Consider the following 18,672-nt stretch of genomic DNA (forward strand, 5'->3'; position numbering starts at 1 on the left):
ACGCTATAGCAAGGGAGATAGATCATGGCTATGACAAGATTGTTGCAGATTGTTGAGCAACTCTAGCAATTATTCATATTTCTTAGGGAATTTTCTGAGAGGATGCATACAATATAGCATCAGTACATTCTGTCAATCATAAAACTACTCTGTGTAGCCCCCAACACAAGAAGTCCCTGGTCCAGAGGATTTCTGAGATAGTACTGGATGCAGCTGCCAAGTAAACAATTTTTTTCTTTCATCTCTTCCCTCCTCACCTCTGCTATAATAGCCTGTTTAAAGGAAATAACAATGTCATGGTAAATGCTATCATATCACCCAAGACATGTATCACATTCTTATCTGCTTTTACTTTTTGCATAGGAGATTTTGGGGGAGGAGTTTTGTTGTTCTTTTCTTTGCAAATCAGGCTGTGAAAGCTTTCCCTAGAACATTCAATCCAGGTCCAGAATATTAGTTTTTCCAAAGGGAGAGGAAGTAAATGACAGTCAAGCCTGGGATTGTGGGAGAAATATGGTTTTCCCTTTAGCAGCAGGACAGCAAGAATTGCCCTACAATAACTACTAAGATGCAAAACAACTTGTGAAATGACATTCTGTTTAGTAGGTTCTAAACCCTGATTTCTAAGTGTAAAATTTCCAAGCTAAGGAGGAATCAGAAAGGTGTTAATGCAGAGAATAGTATTACTTTTCAGGTAGAGGGAGTCTTGCTTCACTGATGAACAGGGTGAGTGGAGAGAAGGATGAGGCTGCCTCCCTTCTTCTCTCTTTATTTCCCCTTTCTCGCTCCACCATGCTGCTAGAATCCTTATAGCACATACAGACTCAGCAGCAGAGGGTGATGGACTAGCACGTTTTGATCCATTAAATGCTGGGCCAGGACATGGCAAAACTCACTGTGACATCATGAGGTTGGGGGTCTATTTTACAGAGGCAGCAGGTGGTCGAGCTCTTTGTCTGGCAGGAAAGGCAGCCTATCTACATCAAATTCCAGTGCTGAGACTCTCAGTCATATCTGAATTTTCAGATAATGTCCCAAGAAAATCTATTCTTTAATTTCTGACTTCCAGGCATTAAACACAGCTTCAGACATTAAATCTCTAGACTTGTAGAGCCTGTCATGACATTTTTATTTTTTTAATGAATGAATTTTAGGCACCTGCCTAGAACTGCGAAATAAAAGGATTGACTGGCAAGGTAAAAACAGCGCCTAAAACCTTGTATTCTTCTGAAGACACCGATTTTTTAATTCTCTGGTGTTCAGCATGACATATTTTGGGTGACTACACAAAACAGGTAAAAAGATAAGGGGACACTGTGAGAAACAGGAGGGGTGGGAGTGACATAGATACAGACTTGACTGTTTGGGGGTTTATTTCTATTTAGAGTTCTACAGAAACTGAGAGACAACTGTGTTATTGAGTACTTGCCTCAGAGAATTTGTAAATCAGCTTGTTGTAGTAATGTTTGTACAGCAATCCCTATTTTACGTTTCTAATTCAGGCCTCTGCCATCCATATGGCAGAGGTCCCAGCAGAGAGGGGCCCAGGATGCTGGGTGCAGGATGAACATATAGGCTTTATTATGTTAAAACCCACACAATAATTACATCCTCCTCTTGGTAAAGGGGTCATTGAGAAGTATTGTGCATTTGCTACTGTCTCTGCCTCCTTTGATGCCTGGGCTGAGCTCTCATTAGGTCTAATTGGACATTTGCAACATGCCCTCAGTGGAGGATATACCTGTGTGCTCTCCATGCACAAGGGCTGACTGGAAAATGGGATAGCTCCTTCGGGGAGGCTCTGAGGCCACGTTGTGCTGGCCAGATGATCTCTGAGGGCCAGTGCTGCCAGGGCATCGCTGACAGGCCCCATGAGCAGTGGTTGGGGTTGAGACCTCAGCAACAGCAGGGCAGAGAGCTGCAGCATCCCAGAAACTCCATTGCCTCATCTGGAGAAGGAGAGGGATGACTGCTCTATGTACAGTTTGTCCCAGTGGGTTTAATTCCTTCATATTTTCTAAAGCAGTTTTACAGCTGTGGCTTTCAGGTCAGACAGTGCTTCCTCCATGGCACTCAGGCAGTCTGTTAGACTGAGCTTATTTATGAAAAAACAAGCAAAATGTGCTCTTTTGCATAAGCTGGACTCTGTTTTAGTTGTTAAGATCAGGAAAAATAACATTTCATTTAAGGTGAGCTGGGAGGAAATATGTAGCCAGCCTTCCTACCCACCTGATGTGTCTGTTGCAAATCTCATCTGTTGATTTAAACCTCAGTGTTCATTTATACTCTGAGCTGAAAACTAACACCAAAACAAACCCCACTTTTGTCAAGGAATATTCAAAGGAATGTCATGTCAGCAAAACTTCAATAAAAGCAAGGAGCATTGAGATGCATAAAACTATAATGTCTCCAGTCCCACATCATTCTGTACCATATGGCCAGAGAGAAGCAGATGGGCCAGGTCACAGCAGGGGAAGAGAGGGAGAGACTTGGGATTGTTTATCTGACCCAGTGGGCCAACACTAACAGACTGTCCCCAGTGACCAGGCTATTATTAACAGAAAGAGTTGATAAGAACGTGATCCCCACAGTTATTTGCCCTCAGGTAGTTTTCACATGTGACGCCCCATGAAAATGACCTTTTATTTTGCAGATGTTTATTTTGGAGCTGGAACATTTGACTCACAAAGAAGCCATGAATTGCACTTCACTTGTCTTTTATTGATTTTAGATGCTAGCTATTTCTATCTGTTTACTTGACTAAAGTTCAGAAACTTGCTTGTCTAAAGACAAAGTCAACAATAAATTATTATTATTATTGTTGTTATTGTTGTTGTTGTTGTTATTATTGTTATTATTACTGTTACATGATTGTGTAAACATCAGCCCAGCAAAAATAAAGCAGAATAGCATTGGTACTGTCAGATAAATCCAGGGATATCTGATATGATTTCAGCAGGAGAGTTCTATCTTACTGTGTTTCTCAGTGAGCTGCCAAGTATTAGCAATAAGAAAAGTTCCCCAAATGATTAAAGTTCAAGGCATAGTTACCTAAACATTATATGGAAAGATTTTTGGAGGCATCATTGCAAGACAAAAAAAAAACCTCAACAACAAAAATGCATGAAAAATACTTGCATAGAAAAGTTGGAGACAGAAGTCAGCTATTTCTGGTTATGATTCAAAGATGCCAAATATTTCACCTGAGATGCAGAATGGACCCATTAAGGGTAGCAACACTGCAGGTTTCACTCATAAACTTATCTCTGTTGGATTTGATGGCTTTTCCTCTCAAACACCTTACAGGTCCCAGCTGATGCCTTCCTGAAGGACTAGGTACCACTACTCTCAACTTTGCGTCTATGAGACCTCACCAGGGGAGAGCTCAGCATCTGCCCCATGGTGGGTGCAGAGCTCCTGAGCTCCTGGATCCTGGGCCCCCAAATCACAGCCATCCTTGTTCCTGCTGCTGAAGGAGAGACCTCAGCCATGAGGAACCAATGCTCTTGTCTAGAGCCACGTTCCCCTGTGCTTGCAGCAGTGGGGATCGTGTCATTGCCTGGTACCTCCAACCAGCTGGAACATTTACCAAGGTTTCTTTGTCCCCAGGGCTGGATGCTGATGTTCCTTTTAGGGGAGTTATTTCTTAGCTGTGCCACTTGGATAAACAATAGGCAGAGATGGAGAAGCCAGTTTTACAATTATATCATTAGCTCATCCCATTCTAAGTAGTTTTGTAAAATGAAGACTTTGCTGACCAGATATTGTTGTTTGACCTTATGCTCAACTAACTAGTTATTATGGCCTGCAAAAGCAGGAAAGCTCTGCGTCCAGAATCTCTAAACCTTATTAAAATGGCCATTTGGGACAGTGTCACTCTAATTAAAACAGAGGCTTATTGCTGTTAAATGACATTACTAGAGCTCATATAATTTAGGAAGATCGTTGCCTCTTGCTGAGTTTGGAGCCTCTGGCTGACCTCTATGTGCATCCTTCCCTCGGCACACCACCCTTGGGAAACTCAGCACTTGTACAGAGCCAGAGATTTAGCATGGAGAGGGGTGATTTTCTGTGTCCCAAAGGTGCAGTGGAAGGTCTCTTGGGCCTCCCTGTATCACAGCACTTACTTGAGGCTGGAGATGTGTTGAGGGAAGAGGGATGTGTCTGTATGTGTGCATCTGCATATGGGTAGGGGCAGTGGAAAAGGGGTTACCAAGTCCTTCAAAGAGAATTTTGTCCCTACAAGGTAGTTTACACCATTTACCAATGTTTGGGGCTGTGGACCATCCCTGGATTAGGATCCAATGCAAACTGTGACTGAACACACACCTTGCTGACTAATATATAAGTTAACTACTCTTTTCAGTCTCAGTGGGCTGGAATTAAACTTTGCCACTATTGACTTCCAATGGGACAAGTATTCCTAAACTACAGAAACTTGTAAGGAAAGCCCATTCCTCACCTGTAGAGACGTCAGAACACATCTAAGAGAGGAAATGGGCAACATTTGTCGGTTTACCACTCCTGGATTTTCCCCTCTGCTGAAAATAGTAAGGGTCCTACTGAAAATTAAAGTTATTCAAGGTAATTCAAACATTTCTGTGTAAAAGAAGTCCTGGAGTCCCTGCTGTGAGTGTGGGTATGAGGACACAGTACCTCTGGATGTGCCCCAGTGGAGGTGGTAACACTGTTGTGGGAGACACACAGCACCTACCTCAGCCATACACTGCCAGATTACACAGAGGGACAGAGATACAGTATAGTCAAAACAAACTACCTTTATTTTCATTTCCATGCTGGCTCATTTGACCTCATCTCTATTTTTCTAAAGTATTTTTGCTCTTGTATCTCTGAAGTAACTTAATCCAGTTATTTTTCTTGAGTCTAATCTTAAAAGTACTGTAAACCAGCTCTGGTTTGAGTACCTGACAGATTTGCCTTGAAGATGCTCTTTGCTCTTCTGAACTGGCTGTCTTTTCTCCCCATTCCCCCTACTTTAAGAAAAAGCTTCCATTGACTGGTCAGACACAGAAATGTTTCTGAAAGGCAAGCAGCTAGACTTCTGGGAAGGGGAATGATATACTCAGAAACTTCCTAGAAATGACAAAAAGCTATATGAGGGTGCCAAAACTCTGGTCACTTACAAGAACTCTTTTAATACTCTTACATACAGAAGCAAGAATGACAAAGAACAAAGAATACAGAAAACGTATAGAGGGCAAGAATACTAATTCCTCAAGTATAAAATGTCTAGAGACAGAATATTGGTCATTTAGTGCAAGTGATTTCCCCTGCTTACCAGGAATGCAATAAAAACAAAAATCAAAGTGTAACTCTGCTCAATATACATTGTCCCTGCTTGATGCTGCAAAGTACATTTCATTACAAGCCAAAAGAACAGCCCTCACTGATGCTTGCTTGAATGTCTCAATTTCTGGATTAAGCTGTCCCATTGTTTTGAAGCATAGTTATGGTTTAGAGATCAATGGGAGATAGACTATCCTAATCTACTCTGAACAGCCCATAGCAGAGAAGGGATACTCTGCACTAGAGAGCCATCTAAATCTTCTAATTACTTTGGCTACTGATAGATTGGCTCTTACCCCCTTGAATTCCTTTGTCACTGAGGAGTTAAAATTCATGAGCGTCTATGCTGCTGAATGCTTACTCCAGTGCTGCTATTTTCTGCGCCAAGCTAGCCATCACCGCAAAGAGTCGGAGGTCTGTCAGGCCATCTGTTACATAATAGTCAACAATCTCTAAAATCTGGGGAAACTGAGATGGAGAGAGCAAAGATGATGAAGGTTTTAAAAAGAACAGATTGCTGCCTTGCTTGGAAGGGAGGGAGACAGGGGGAAGGGGGAAAGGCTGGATAAAAAGCCCTGATGGAAGCAGAGACAAACCCGATTAGCACAACCAGCAAAAAAATCCCCCCAAAATATTAATGCTTTCTCCTAAGAAGTTGACAAGGACACTAGATTGGTGGGGGAAAAGTGCTTTAGGGCAGGAAAGCTGAAGGAGATCATGAAAAATTACAGCTGTAATTTAGGCATTGCCATTCACAAGTAGACACTGAAGACAATTTAAGAACATCCTCTAAATCAGCAAAGAAGACCACCACAAATATTTTTGTCTCTGTGGTATACAATACACTGCTACTGTACCACAGGGAAGTAAGTGTAATGTTTTCATTCCACTATTTTCCTTTCCCCCTTCCTTTGCAAAGGAGGTGTTTGCTGATTTTAAGTTATCAGAATAGTTTGATGACTTGCTAGTAGAGCTCAGACACCTTGTATTTGTCTTTCTTTGTGTCCACATTTTTAAAAAAGACCAACTATATTATGTTCAAAATGTTCTCAGGAGATATAATATCCATTTAACTGCCTCTGCAGCCACTGAAATTACACCAGCAGTGATACTGGCTGGGTGAGCCACCTAGCTGCATTTAAACTCTCTTTACCTGAGCTGTCTTTTAGTCTGCTCTGTCCAGTTCTTATCCTTGCTGCCCTGCCTAAAAGCTTGCAGAGCTTACTCTACCAGCAGTAACCATAATGCTGGTGTATTCTCAATTTCCTTGTCATATGGGGATGTGCCAGACTAAGCAAACACACTGAAGGTCTCACCACCAGACTCCTTGGAGCTTCCTCTAAATGGATTTCTCCTCTACATCAAGGTACAGATTTTACCCTCAGACTCTCTTGGCATGAAAACCACTGAGAATCAGAAGTCTTATGGCAGTTCGGGGAAATCATTTCTGCTTGAAGAGAAATTGGAAGCAACAAGCAGCCTTTAGATTTTGTTTCTGTCAACCCTCTGCCTTTCACAGGAGTTCCTTCCCGAGTTCCTGTCCACAGGACTCAGAAGCCTCTCACAACATAAAAACACATGATCTTCACTCCTGTAAAGTTCAGGTGCTTCAGAGCATTTCCTCAGACCACACTGGAGTTGTATGTGCTCTCTTGCACAAGTGCATTGCTTTATTATCCCTTTGAGCAAATAATTTTTAAACTACAACAGAAGACACAAAACATGGCAGTAGAGGAAGGGAAAGGAAAGGGATATTTTCCAGATGCACATATACAAACAACTAAAGATGCAGGGATAACTTTTCTAGTTAACATTTCCCATGGCAGTAACCACTCCCAAAGCAAACACATCATAATGGAAGCAATTAAGATCTGTGTTCATTCATTCACTGTTGTTAGTATAGGTTAAGGTGGTTCATTAACGGATATTGAAGTGCACAGTTTAATGCATCCCTCCTAGCTGTATTAATGGATCACGTAAGATAATGCTGACAGATGGAAAAGATGAGCTTTCATAGGTCTGATAAAAATAAACAATAAATGCAGGCAGTGCTGAACTGGATTATCATAGTGCTACATGAGTTGTGTAATGATGTTAGCACTGGCGCCTGCCTTAGAGCTGATGCTTCAGAATACTAACATTGAGCCACTTGATACGTGTTTGATGTCTAAACAAGTCACATCCTTTGCTGAGAGTAACAAATTGTGATGGAGACTGGCTGCAGGGCTTCAAGTTTCAGATAAAAATCTGTCCTGAAGCATTCCATACAAATAATTTTCCAAAATACTTGCTACTTTTCATAATATGAAATATGTGGTTGGACTTTTTACTCCTATTGTTGGGGTTTTTTTTAAACATCCAAGTAACTTGGTCCCTGCTCTAGTGCTAAAGCCTTGTCTAACATTTCGTGCTGGGAATGCAAAGCAGGGAACCAAGTACAGTAGTACAAATAACACTTTATTTACAGTTTCACGGCTTTGAGATTTCCTGTCTCCATAATCACTTCCTACCAATTTCCTTCTGTTTTGTTTGAAATGGTAGTCTTTTCAGAGAAAGTGCCCAAAGAAACAACGCCTTTGTAAGGTTTGGATTAAATCACAGAGGTTTTTATACTTCTTTTTCTGTATTTCCCAGTACCGTTTTTCTGCATTAACAGAGTTTGTGCTGTATGTCTGGATGGTTCAAACAGGATCGTGATAAGAGAACTGCAAAAAGGCCAGCACTGAAGGGCCAAAGCCTCAGCTGGAGGAAGCTGGCACATCTCCACTGATGTGCATCAGCTACAAACCAGCATCATTTGAAGAGCCAAATAAAAGTTTAAATGCTGGACATGAAAAACTTCCAAGCACTACCATGACACTTGGAAAATGTCCTAATACTTGAGCACATACAAAACATTAGGATAAAATCAAACACTGTTGTGTTGTAGGAAGTAAATAAGAGCAACTACCACAGAAGTGGAGTTTCTAAACAGGGAGACTAACTCAATCTGAAATTAAATCCACAGAGTATTTGACATATTTTTATCTTGTCTAATGGTTTGAGTTGCCTAATGAGCAACATCTCTTACAGCTATATTTAGACTCCTCTACATTATGCCAAGTTGGCTGACCAAAATGGGACAGATCCCAAATCCTCTGCCACTTTTCAAAATGAAGCTAACAATTGAAAAAAAAGCAAAAAAAAACCAACAAAAAAAAAATCTGTGCAAAGACATAACATTGAGTAGACTGTACACTTAGTGTTTTCTTCTTGTTCTATCCCAACTACTTGGCCAAAATTACCTTTCTAAAAATGAAGGCATACACCCCATTTCCACTGCTGACCTCTGACCCTTCCCTTCCTTCAGAGCTCTGATTTCTCTCCAGGCCTTTGAGACTTTGAACAGTACTCTCACTTCCAAAAACTGATGGAAAAGGGGCGTGTATTATTTAACTTATTAGTGGGCTATGCATAGAATTGTTTAATAATAAAAATACCTCACACATGTGCTGCTGATGAGGTTGCTTTTCTTTATGTAAGGGGAGTGTTGACCAACCAAATATCAAGACAAACAATGAAGCTCTGCATACTGGAAATGTTTGCCACCCTTCTCACACTTCTCCAGGCATGGATCTGTTGACTTTACTTACACTGTAAGTCAATGAAGAGGGAACTTCTTTCATGGCCATCAAAACCTTCTAGGGGTTCAAGTACCCATCTCATCAGCATCCTCCTGCAAGAACACACACAATATTAGTTTTCAGAAAATTAGACAGTCCCCTCTGGGCAGAACTCCAGTGTCTCAGAGTGTGGCTTTCACAATGCGTAGTTAAGCTCTGCTTTCATTTTTCAAGTTGAGGGAAACCCTCAAAACCTCTTACTCTTTCCCTTCACTGAACACAAAAGCACAGTAGTTTAGTTTCTTTTGGCTCCACACCACCTTCTTCACCAATTAGTCATTTTTCGATACACATTACAACAGCAGTAGTAGTAGTAGTAGACAAAGAATAACACTGAAAATTCAAAAATTTTATGAATATACAGAAATTAATGAAGGGAGGGACTTTACATCTGTTTATGGCCTTCCACTATACTGAGCTTTGATAGACTACAGTCTTTCTACAGAGATACCAATATTCATCATTTTTCTCAGTGAGATGATACACCAGATATTTACATGTACTGCACAATCTAAATGGCTTTATGATCTTCTGGAGGGGACAAAAAAATATTTGAATAGGCAATAACTGATATGATTTACAGCTTCTTTTACACAAACCAACCCTTTTTACTTTAAAGTCATTCACATACTAGACTATTTTTTTTATTTTTTTTTAACCCCAGCTGTCTCTCATGGAGCTTCAGCGCTTACCTGGCTAATTATAAGGAGCACCCTGCTTTTGACTGGAAAAGTCCTTACTACTACACATTTACAAGATTTGAAAGATCCAAACCACATGGGAAATGATGGTCACATCTGCTTCATAAACTGGAGGCCAGTGCAGAGATTCCACAGCTGATGGAGCCCTGAACAGCAATACCCACGTGTTTCAGTGCCCCACAGTCTACAACAACTAGCATGGGTTTGGGAACAATTTATCCACAGTCAGGGCAGTGCTGCTGCTGAATCACACACATCATCCTCCACAGAGCACCTGAGTGTCTGGGCCTGCTTTGCTTCACACCCACCTGGCTTGGCTCCCTCTAGACCATGGATCCTTACACATCTCCTTTGAGGTTTACATGGATTAAGGTAAGTAAATGTGATCACTGGTCATATAGTTCTCTTATTACACTTGAAGTTTTACCAGTTTTGTCAGACTGGCCTACTGAAAATATATGTTCCTCAAAAGATTATTAAAAACATTTTAAAACATTCCCTCTTCAGATGCAACAGTCCATATAGGACAGGGTGTAGGATTGTGAGCTCTCTTAAAAGTTTGTCTTATATCTTCTGTTTACTGTCTCCAGGAGTTAGAGCAGAAGTGAAATAAATTCTTTCTCATTGTAGTGATAGACAGGAAGACTTTTCTGGAGAAGAACATAAATAGTGGGAGGACTGAGCTCATAGAGACTTTTATCAGCCTCTGATGATGCCTCAAACCTCCAAAACTAATTGGCAATGGCAACTTGAAAAACCCAAACAATACCTACTCCATGCTAAAGTAAGTCTTGGTTACAACCCAGGAACATAATTTCTAGGAAAAGGGTATAAAAACAGAAGCTGTAATGCATACATTGGGCAAAAAAAGAATTGTTTGTGTTTTATGGGGAAAGTGAGTAAATACGGAGGCATTCCATATTTCTTATAACCACAAAGCTGGGATTCCCTCCCCTGCCCTCAAATTCACCGGCTACACTGGTTTATACTTGCAGGTCCATCAAGATGGTAATGAAGAAATAGCACATATGAATAGCAAATATAGAAATGACACATAGAAAAAAGAATCAAGTGAAAATGTAGCATCAGGCATAACCTGAAACTTGAACATCCTACTTCAATCAACTTTATATCCCAAGTAAGGGTGAGAGCTTAGCCAAGCTCTTTAAGTATGCCTTTGACCCATTCAGATGCTCAAGACAGAGTTCCAAGACCAAAAACCTGGCACGACGGGAGCTTTTTTCAAGAGAAAGATGTTCTTTAGGTCCCCTTCCACTGAGTGATGAAGGGGGCAGAAGCTGTGTGGGAGGTGTTCTCCAGCTGTGGAGAGATGCAAACACTTTGCTGCTGTCCTAATATTTCACACCCCAGACCAGGCCACAAGACAAACAAACCGGGTGTTGTTTCAACAGTCTCATTTGACATGGTCTAACACTACAAGAAGTGAAAGAAAACCTTAGCACCCCTCTCACCCCCCTCCTTGGACCAATTGAGCTGTCACTGTCGGCACAGAAAGTGATTGTTCAGTTGAAAACACATTTCGGCCTGATGCAAACGGAACAGTCTTGAAAAGTGGAGTTTCCTTTTGTGCCTCCCCTCCAAGGGGAGTGAAAGGCAGCAAGAAGAGAGGCAGGAGGGAGGGAGGTGACCACTGTGCACCATCAGCACTCCATGCTGCCTGCTCTGCAGCCCACTGTCAACAGGCAGCCCCAAAGCAGCCTTGTGGCCTTGCCAGTGGGGTGAACAGTCTTGTTCAGGCAGTGACAGATATTTTCAGGGGGAAATGTTCACAGGGAGTTGGAAGAAACTGTTGAGGTGATGGAGTTTCAAAACCAGAGCTTTGCTAGGTAGCAGGTTGCAACCTTTGGTTAAAGTTTATCTTGCAGAGGTTGGTAGCTCAGCAACAGGGAGCTTTTTTCATTTGTTTTGTACAAACAGAAGTGGCATCAGGCATGTCAGAGTACAGATGTGTCAAGGCATCAGGGGAGAATCTCTGGGGAGCAGTGATTTGCAGGAGGATTGAGCAGGGATACCCATCTCCAGCAACATGGGACTCTTCACACATGAAAATGAGATTATCAGGACATGGAAAGGATTTTCAAAATCCCGTATAAAGTCACTCCCATTCCATTTTACTTACATATGCTAAGAGTCTATTTTCAGTTTTAACGGTGACCATGAGGTAAATGTCATGAAGTTGACTTCCTGCTTTGAAGAGTATCTCTGACTACTAAAGCTCACTTTAATTTGGGTGCAGAACAATGTAATATATTGGGGGGGGTGGGGAGGGGGGGAGGAAGCCATGTCATACTGCAAGTAGCAAATAACTGTTCTGCCATCAAACAAATTGGGAATTTGTATCTCAGGGAGTATTTGCAGGCTAACTGGTCTATTGATCTCTGTTTCCATTCAGCATCTTTCCAGGCAGCAGTTTTCACTTGCAGCTCAGTACAGAAAATCAACAACGAAGAAGCTGTCACATCCCACCACATCACATCCCTCATCCACTCCCTTGAGAACCTGCATACAGCCAATATCTCTTTCTGTTCAAGTCAATAAATATTATGATGGCTAATACCAGTGCATTTCACAAACTCTCAACACAGAAGGTACAGCTGCAGAAAGGAAAAGATGCCCTAATTACTCACAGGTAATGATCTCACTTTCTCACTAAACATTTATATCCCTGTCTTCCACTGATGAATTAATTTGTAATAAGAGTTAAGCAACAGCAGAAAGCACATTACACAGCCAGTCTGATGTACAGCTCTGATGCATGGCATAGGTGACCCTCTATTCCAGAAAGTTTTAAAAAGGAGAGCATAACTAAAGGCAAGCAAAGCAGGAGTACCCTACACCAGCAGGAGTACCCTACACCAGTGCCTGGGGGTCCACTCAGTGCACCCATGGGACATTGCCTGCTTTACATGTACCTGCCATACATGCAGTGAACAAGGCAGGGCTCCAAAGAAGAGGGGAGCTTTCACCATTAACACAAGGACATTCCTCTTAGATGCTTTGAAAGAGAAGCAAACTCCAGAAATGCCCTCTGCAGCTAGACAAATTTGTGCAAACAGCCCTCAGACCACAGGTTGACACAGGTCTCACTGACACTGGCAGCACCACAGGGTCATTTGCACACAGATGGCCTGAGCCTGGCAGCACATTAAGGACTAAGGCTTTTGTTACACTCTGCCACAAAGCTCTGGTTGTTTGGAAGTGTGCTTGAGCAAGCCCAGTTATCAATGTGGAAACTGATGTAACTGAGAGACCAGAAAACATAGTCCCTTCCTCCTATCCACTCACTAAACCGCCTTTCACTGTCTTGGAAAATACTGGTTTTTCTGCAAAAGATTGTGGAAAGAGGGTAAAGTGGACTTAGGACACCACTAGGATCAACTTGCCAACTCCTAACTTTTAAACATCTTGAAATGGAGCCTTCTATTCCAGCAGTCTGGTGAATTCTGGGCTGGTACTGCTGGGGGGGCAGGGGAAGGTAAAGTGTTGATGTGCTGCTGGTTTTTTCATGTATACAACTTCTGTCTCTTTTAGACACACACACAAATACACATCTTTCACAATTTATGTGATACACAGCAACATTAATTTTGTCAGGTTGCACAAAAATTTATCCTAAGAAACCAAGTATTTCTACTACTTGCATGAGCTCCCAATAAACAGAAAGTTCCAGCAGATCTATAGTGGCACCTTACCTGAAAAAAATTTCATTGTCTGACTTCATCTCACCCAAAGTTTTCAAAGGATCATAAACATGGAAGCAAATATTCACACCTTAAGAATTACATTGGATTTAACACTTCCAACCTGCCAGATTAAAATCTCCATAGCAATGATCCATGCCATCAACAACTGAAAGTTTAGGACCAACCTTGTTTCTGGAAAGGAAAACTTTTCTTATAAGAATTTGTGATTGTTTTGCAAATCTTAAAATGGCGTTACTGCTGCAGCAGGGCCAAAACACCTTCATTTTGCAAAGCACAACCTGATAAAGTGTCCCCACTGTGATGTAAGAGAGAGAACTCTCACTAATGAGCACACATTCTGAAAAACTCAGCCCAAATTACACAACTAGAAATCTAAATGCAATTCCAGACTCAATATTCTAAATTGAAAGTGACTCCTACAATTATAACTATAACTATCCATATTTAAAATGATAGGTTGAGTGAACAAGACAAAAGAAGGGCATTGAATGAAATAGAGAGAAACAGAAGAAGGACCCATGTGTCATAGTAAGTCACAGATTTGTCAAATTCAGTAATATTCACAGGATGAAAAAAACATTCCTTTTCCTGACCAGAAGCACTAAACTCAGGTGAGCAAATACCTAGCAGGAGAAGCAGTTGCTCAATTAGAAAAAAAGTTTTAAAAAGAGAAGAATCAGAGTCTCTCATAGAATTGGAAGCTAGAGAGGACTGGAGGGGCAAAGTTCAGGTCAATGTCCAAAGGCTCATAATTCAGGATTAAGAACAGGATTTTCTGCTGTTAGATAGAGATGTGACAACTGACAGAGGAATTGAAGTTCATGTGAGATAGGGCAAGCAAGAGAGAAATTTGAGCTAGAATTATGATGCAGATATGAGAAATGTGATGTAAGGTCTGTTGAGAAGATTTCCAGTAGTGAATTACCAGTAAGTAGCAGTGGAAAGACTTTTTTTTTGTGCTGGTGGCTGGAGGTCTACTTTCACCCTCCCATACTGCCAGAGAGCCCTCTCTGATCACCCCAGAAGGCTCTGCTGCTCCTGGGGCTGAGCTGCAGGGCCAGCCCTGACGTGGCACTGCTGGCCAGCCTGGCTGACTGGACAGCATGGAGCCTCACTGGGGCCTCGAGCCGGAGCTCAGCGGCTGTGTTTGATCTCCCACACTTGCCCTTGGACCCCACATGAGCGACATTGTTGACCCTGACCTATGGTCTGACTTCTTGGCTTGACCTCAGACCTTCCTCGTTGCTGTGGATGTGTCTAGAGCCATTGGGCTGCATTTGACCCTGGTGACTGCCAGTGGATGTGCCCTGCTCTCCTCTCTTCGGTGCTGTGGGGCCGGGAGCCCACTGCCCTGCCCATCCTGCTGCCCTGCCTCAGCCCTGATCCCCAGCTCTCCTGCCCTTGCTGTGCCCAGATGCAGGAAGAGAAAGTCAGCCTGGAGCAGGTTCAGGGCGATGAGAGGAGCACAGGGGAGACTGACAGGGCTGCTTTGGTCAGCCTGGCAATAGCACAGCTGAGCTGCAGCACAACTGCCTCACTAAATGTCTCTAAGGTAAGCAGGCGGAAAAAGGAACAAGCTAAAAAAGCTGGCAGTGTTAGCATGAAAACAAATGTCTTTTGGAAATTAGATGCAGATTTCTTACACCAAAGCAGCCTTCTAATGAAAGGCCTGATAATCAGTGCAGAGGGAGCAGGAATGACAGGTTTTAGATGGAGCTTGAGCAGCTCACAGAAGAGATGATATGACAGGGAGAGCAAGAGCCAGATCCAAGTTCTTTTTTGTGCAAGGAACACAGCAATGCTCAGCACATCCCTGGGGCTGGCAGCAGACTGGGGAACAGGGGATACCTGAGGAAGCCAAACTTTTTTCTCACTTTTCACTACAACTTTTGTGCCCCATTTCCCTGCTTCCTTCTCTACACTGCATATTCCTGGCATTGTGATTCTACTACAGCTGAGGGGAAGGAGATAGAAGTCCCCATTTATCTTCTTGGTAAATTCCCCCTTGCTTTAAACAATTAATTTTTTTTTATATTAGTACTGCCATGCTTATTTTAGCTGTGCCTGATTAACTCCTTGGTGTTTTACCTGGTGAATACCGAAGTTAATTACAGTCGGTGTGCTCACTGCAATGGACTCTTTTCTCTGCACTGCTCTCTCACAGTGAGCTAGAGAGAAAGCCTAAGCCCATATATGAAATCCTCATTCAAATACTGCATTCAGTCAAGCAGTTTAAAATTGCTTTGAGGGAGGGAGGGAGGAGAGAGGGAGGAGGCTTGGGGGGAATGTGGTCTTGTACTTGGTGGCTGCTGCAAGCTGGAACAGCGCAGAGATGGAAGGGCCTGTTTTTTGATATTCATAGCAGGGAATTTAATTTAAGGCTGGTGTGTTGCTGGTTGGAAATATGTATTAAATACCCAGATGCAAGAGAAATGGGTACAGAAAACAGCAAAATAAATACAGGATATTGGCTCATCTATGCAGAGCGCTGATTTCCTAAACCTGGCACATTGGGGATTCACTGCCTGCCCTGATTTTGTGTGTCACTGATTTGGCTGGGATCTAAGCACAGAGCTTCACAGTTACTGAACCACCGTCCCAGACCCAGCCAAGGCTGAGCACAAAGCAGGCCTGAACAAACCAGCAGGCAGACTACAAAGGGAAAGTAATTGTTCTGCTTAGCAGCAGCACTGTTTCTGCTATGCTTAGCATAGGAACAAGTTAATTTGGGAGCACAATCTTCTTAAAAGGAAGCACTCCTCAGCCCAGCATCCCCAGGTTTCATGCAGTGTGCTGCCCTTTTTACCATACGTGAGCCATGAATGTTACTCACAATGTATTTTTTTACTACTCAAGTACTATAAAAGCTTCTGATAAAAATCAGATCTCTTAAACCTCTGCCTGGCATCTTGTTAAAAACTGACATTACATTTGCCTGTCATCATTGGCTCACAAGGAATTTTCTGCCATGATTTAATAAGCAAGAAGAAGGATTTTACTGTTAAGACAGAACTAGAAACTGCAATATCAAAATATTCATACCATTTTTCTCCAGTGCCCTTGGTCTAAAATACTTGGTCTTAATTGACTCTCCACAGAGGTAAAGATTTATTTTGAGCAAAAAATATGCCTAAAAAATGTAGAGCCTCTAAATGCACATAAGCTGTCCACAGCTCCATCCATATTAACAGAGGTGTAGAGATCATCAGTGTCCAGAAGCGTGTCCCAGAACAAAACATTTAGCATCTCAAGAGCTAAGAGCAGAGAAAGGAGGGGGCACCTGGGCACACAGGCTCACCATGCTGAGACCTGCAGTGTCCTGTGGGACCTGAGCAGCCTCAGGGTGCACAGGCTCCCTTGGCACAGGGGATGCAGGGAATTGTCCTGCCAGCAGCACAGCACAGGCACCCGTGTCCTCTCCCCAGGATGTGTGGGCAGTTCTGTCAGGAAGAGATTCAACCTTGTCTCTCCTTTGCTGCAGTGACCACCTTAAGAAGCTTTCACATTTCCTGGGGGTAGCTAACATAAATAAGAGCAATTTTCAAGCCCCTCTTAAGATATTCAGGGCACCCAGCACTGGGCTACCAGAGATGCAGCCTGCACTTGTCTCTCACTGCTGGCTTAAGCAGCGTTCTTCTCAGCATGAGCTGCTCCTTTGCTACCCATGGCAAGCTATGCCATAGCTGTGAACCACCATACTTTGTTCTCCTATGTTTTTTGTATAACAGCCTGAAAAATGCCACAAAAGGAGGGCAAGCAGCCCCTTGGACCCCCTGTTTCTCACCTGCCAGGGAGCAGGGGACACTGTGGAGAGCATGGGGCGAGAGGGGGAGAGCTCCTTCCCTCCTCTGTGCAGCAGCAGAGCTCTGAATTCCACTCTGGCCTCATTCAGCAGAGCCAGCAGCTGCACAAGGGCTGCATGAAAGCCCAGAAGCCCAGCCCCACATTCGGGGTTGTGCAGGCAGTGGGGCAGTGCTGCCCTTCAGCCGCCCCAGGGGCCATTCCAGAGCCATCAGCTGCAATGGATGGAGCAGAGGCACCGAGCCCTGCTCAGGCACTCAGGGCATGAACAAAATGAGTGCTGGATATAGCACCCTCATTCAAATAGCACAGCATTTTAGCACCAGAAATAGTATCTTTTTTTTCTTTCTTTTATTTTTTTTTTTTCAGTGAAACTACTGGCAGAGAAAGATACAACTTAGCATGAAAATAAGTATCGGAATAAGGCCCTAGCTGAATAGTCAGTACTCTGCATAATTCTCTCTTTTTATCCCCTCAGCCTAGATCCTCTCCAAATATTCAGATCAAAATTTGCAAAGTAGCTCCAGCATTTTGGCCATCAAAGTAAAAGCTGGAAAATTTAGATTCTGCATCCATCATATCCCTCTACTTTGAATAAAATCAGCTCTCTGATTTTGCCATCAGGCTAATCATGAAGTCTCTGTCCCTTTCTTTCTTTCTGTCAAAGATCAAAGAGCTGCAAGAGACATACTTACTAGAAAAAAAGAAATATACCATTTTAAGGAATGCATTCAATTCCCCTTTCTATTTAAATATTTTTTACATGCAACATCTTCACCTTCAGCATATGAAAAAGCATAGAAGGAAAAGGACAGAGAGAAAATCACAAGTCAGGATAAACTGTGGAATGATATTCCTGCCATTTAATGGCAAAAGTCTGTTTCAAAGATCCCTGCCTGATTTACACAGAGTCTACATTTGAATGATGCATTGCTAGACAAGAGAGAAGAGCAGCAGAGGGAAGTAGTCTAAAATAATAAGTGAAAAATAAAAATTGCAAGCAAAAATACAGAACAGGAGACAAATCCAACTACACAGTTTTCATGTTAACTCTCTGGGCAGTACAGTAAGAGGGCCAGAATACATTCCTATCAAAAGCAAGGGGAATAACCCTTAGAGCCATCTTTCTCAAATCACAGATGAATTCAAATGGGAAGAGGCATGCAACAACAAAAAAAATAGTTGTTAATGCATAAAACTACTGTATGACTTCCAATAGCTGGACTCAAGAACCCTGGTTAAATACTGACTTTCTTTCAGAGTCAATCAGATAATAAGACCCCTTTAGAAGCACAGAATAGTTAAATTCATCACCATAATTTAATTGTAGAAGGTTATTAAAGAGCACTTCGACTCCCCTCCTGCTTCGGCGCTGCTTTTGTGTATTAAACTCAGACTAATCAAATTGCAGATTCCAAGAGTACTGTATTAGTCATCCCCATCCCTTTTAATTTGTTTAATGGCCTCCTTTTTTCT

General features: G+C 42.4%; 1 protein-coding gene and 1 long non-coding RNA gene across 15 annotated transcripts in view; one reads left to right on the forward strand and one right to left on the reverse strand.

The window, feature by feature from the left end:
- The window catches only part of LOC146763405 (uncharacterized), a 235,102-nt gene that overhangs the window by 48,178 nt on the left and 168,252 nt on the right, over nt 1-18,672 (reverse strand). For all 14 annotated transcript variants that reach the window (XR_014952168.1, XR_014952169.1, XR_014952162.1 and 11 more), the window contains one exon: nt 8,940-9,022. Coding sequence is in view for 2 of the 14 variants with exons in the window: in XM_085569628.1 (XP_085425754.1) it covers nt 8,940-9,022 (83 nt within the window). In the remaining 12 variants the exon portion in view is untranslated. The remainder of the gene's footprint in view (nt 1-8,939; nt 9,023-18,672) is intronic.
- Nucleotides 8,077-12,245, forward strand: LOC110473818 (uncharacterized). The gene is made up of 2 exons (XR_002465973.3): nt 8,077-10,042; nt 12,084-12,245. It is a non-coding gene; the product is annotated as an uncharacterized LOC110473818 (long non-coding RNA).

This window comes from Lonchura striata, chromosome 1A (genome assembly GCF_050655825.1).
Source record: "Lonchura striata isolate lonStrDom1 chromosome 1A, ASM5065582v1, whole genome shotgun sequence".
NCBI classification, from domain to species: Eukaryota; Metazoa; Chordata; class Aves; order Passeriformes; family Estrildidae; genus Lonchura; species Lonchura striata.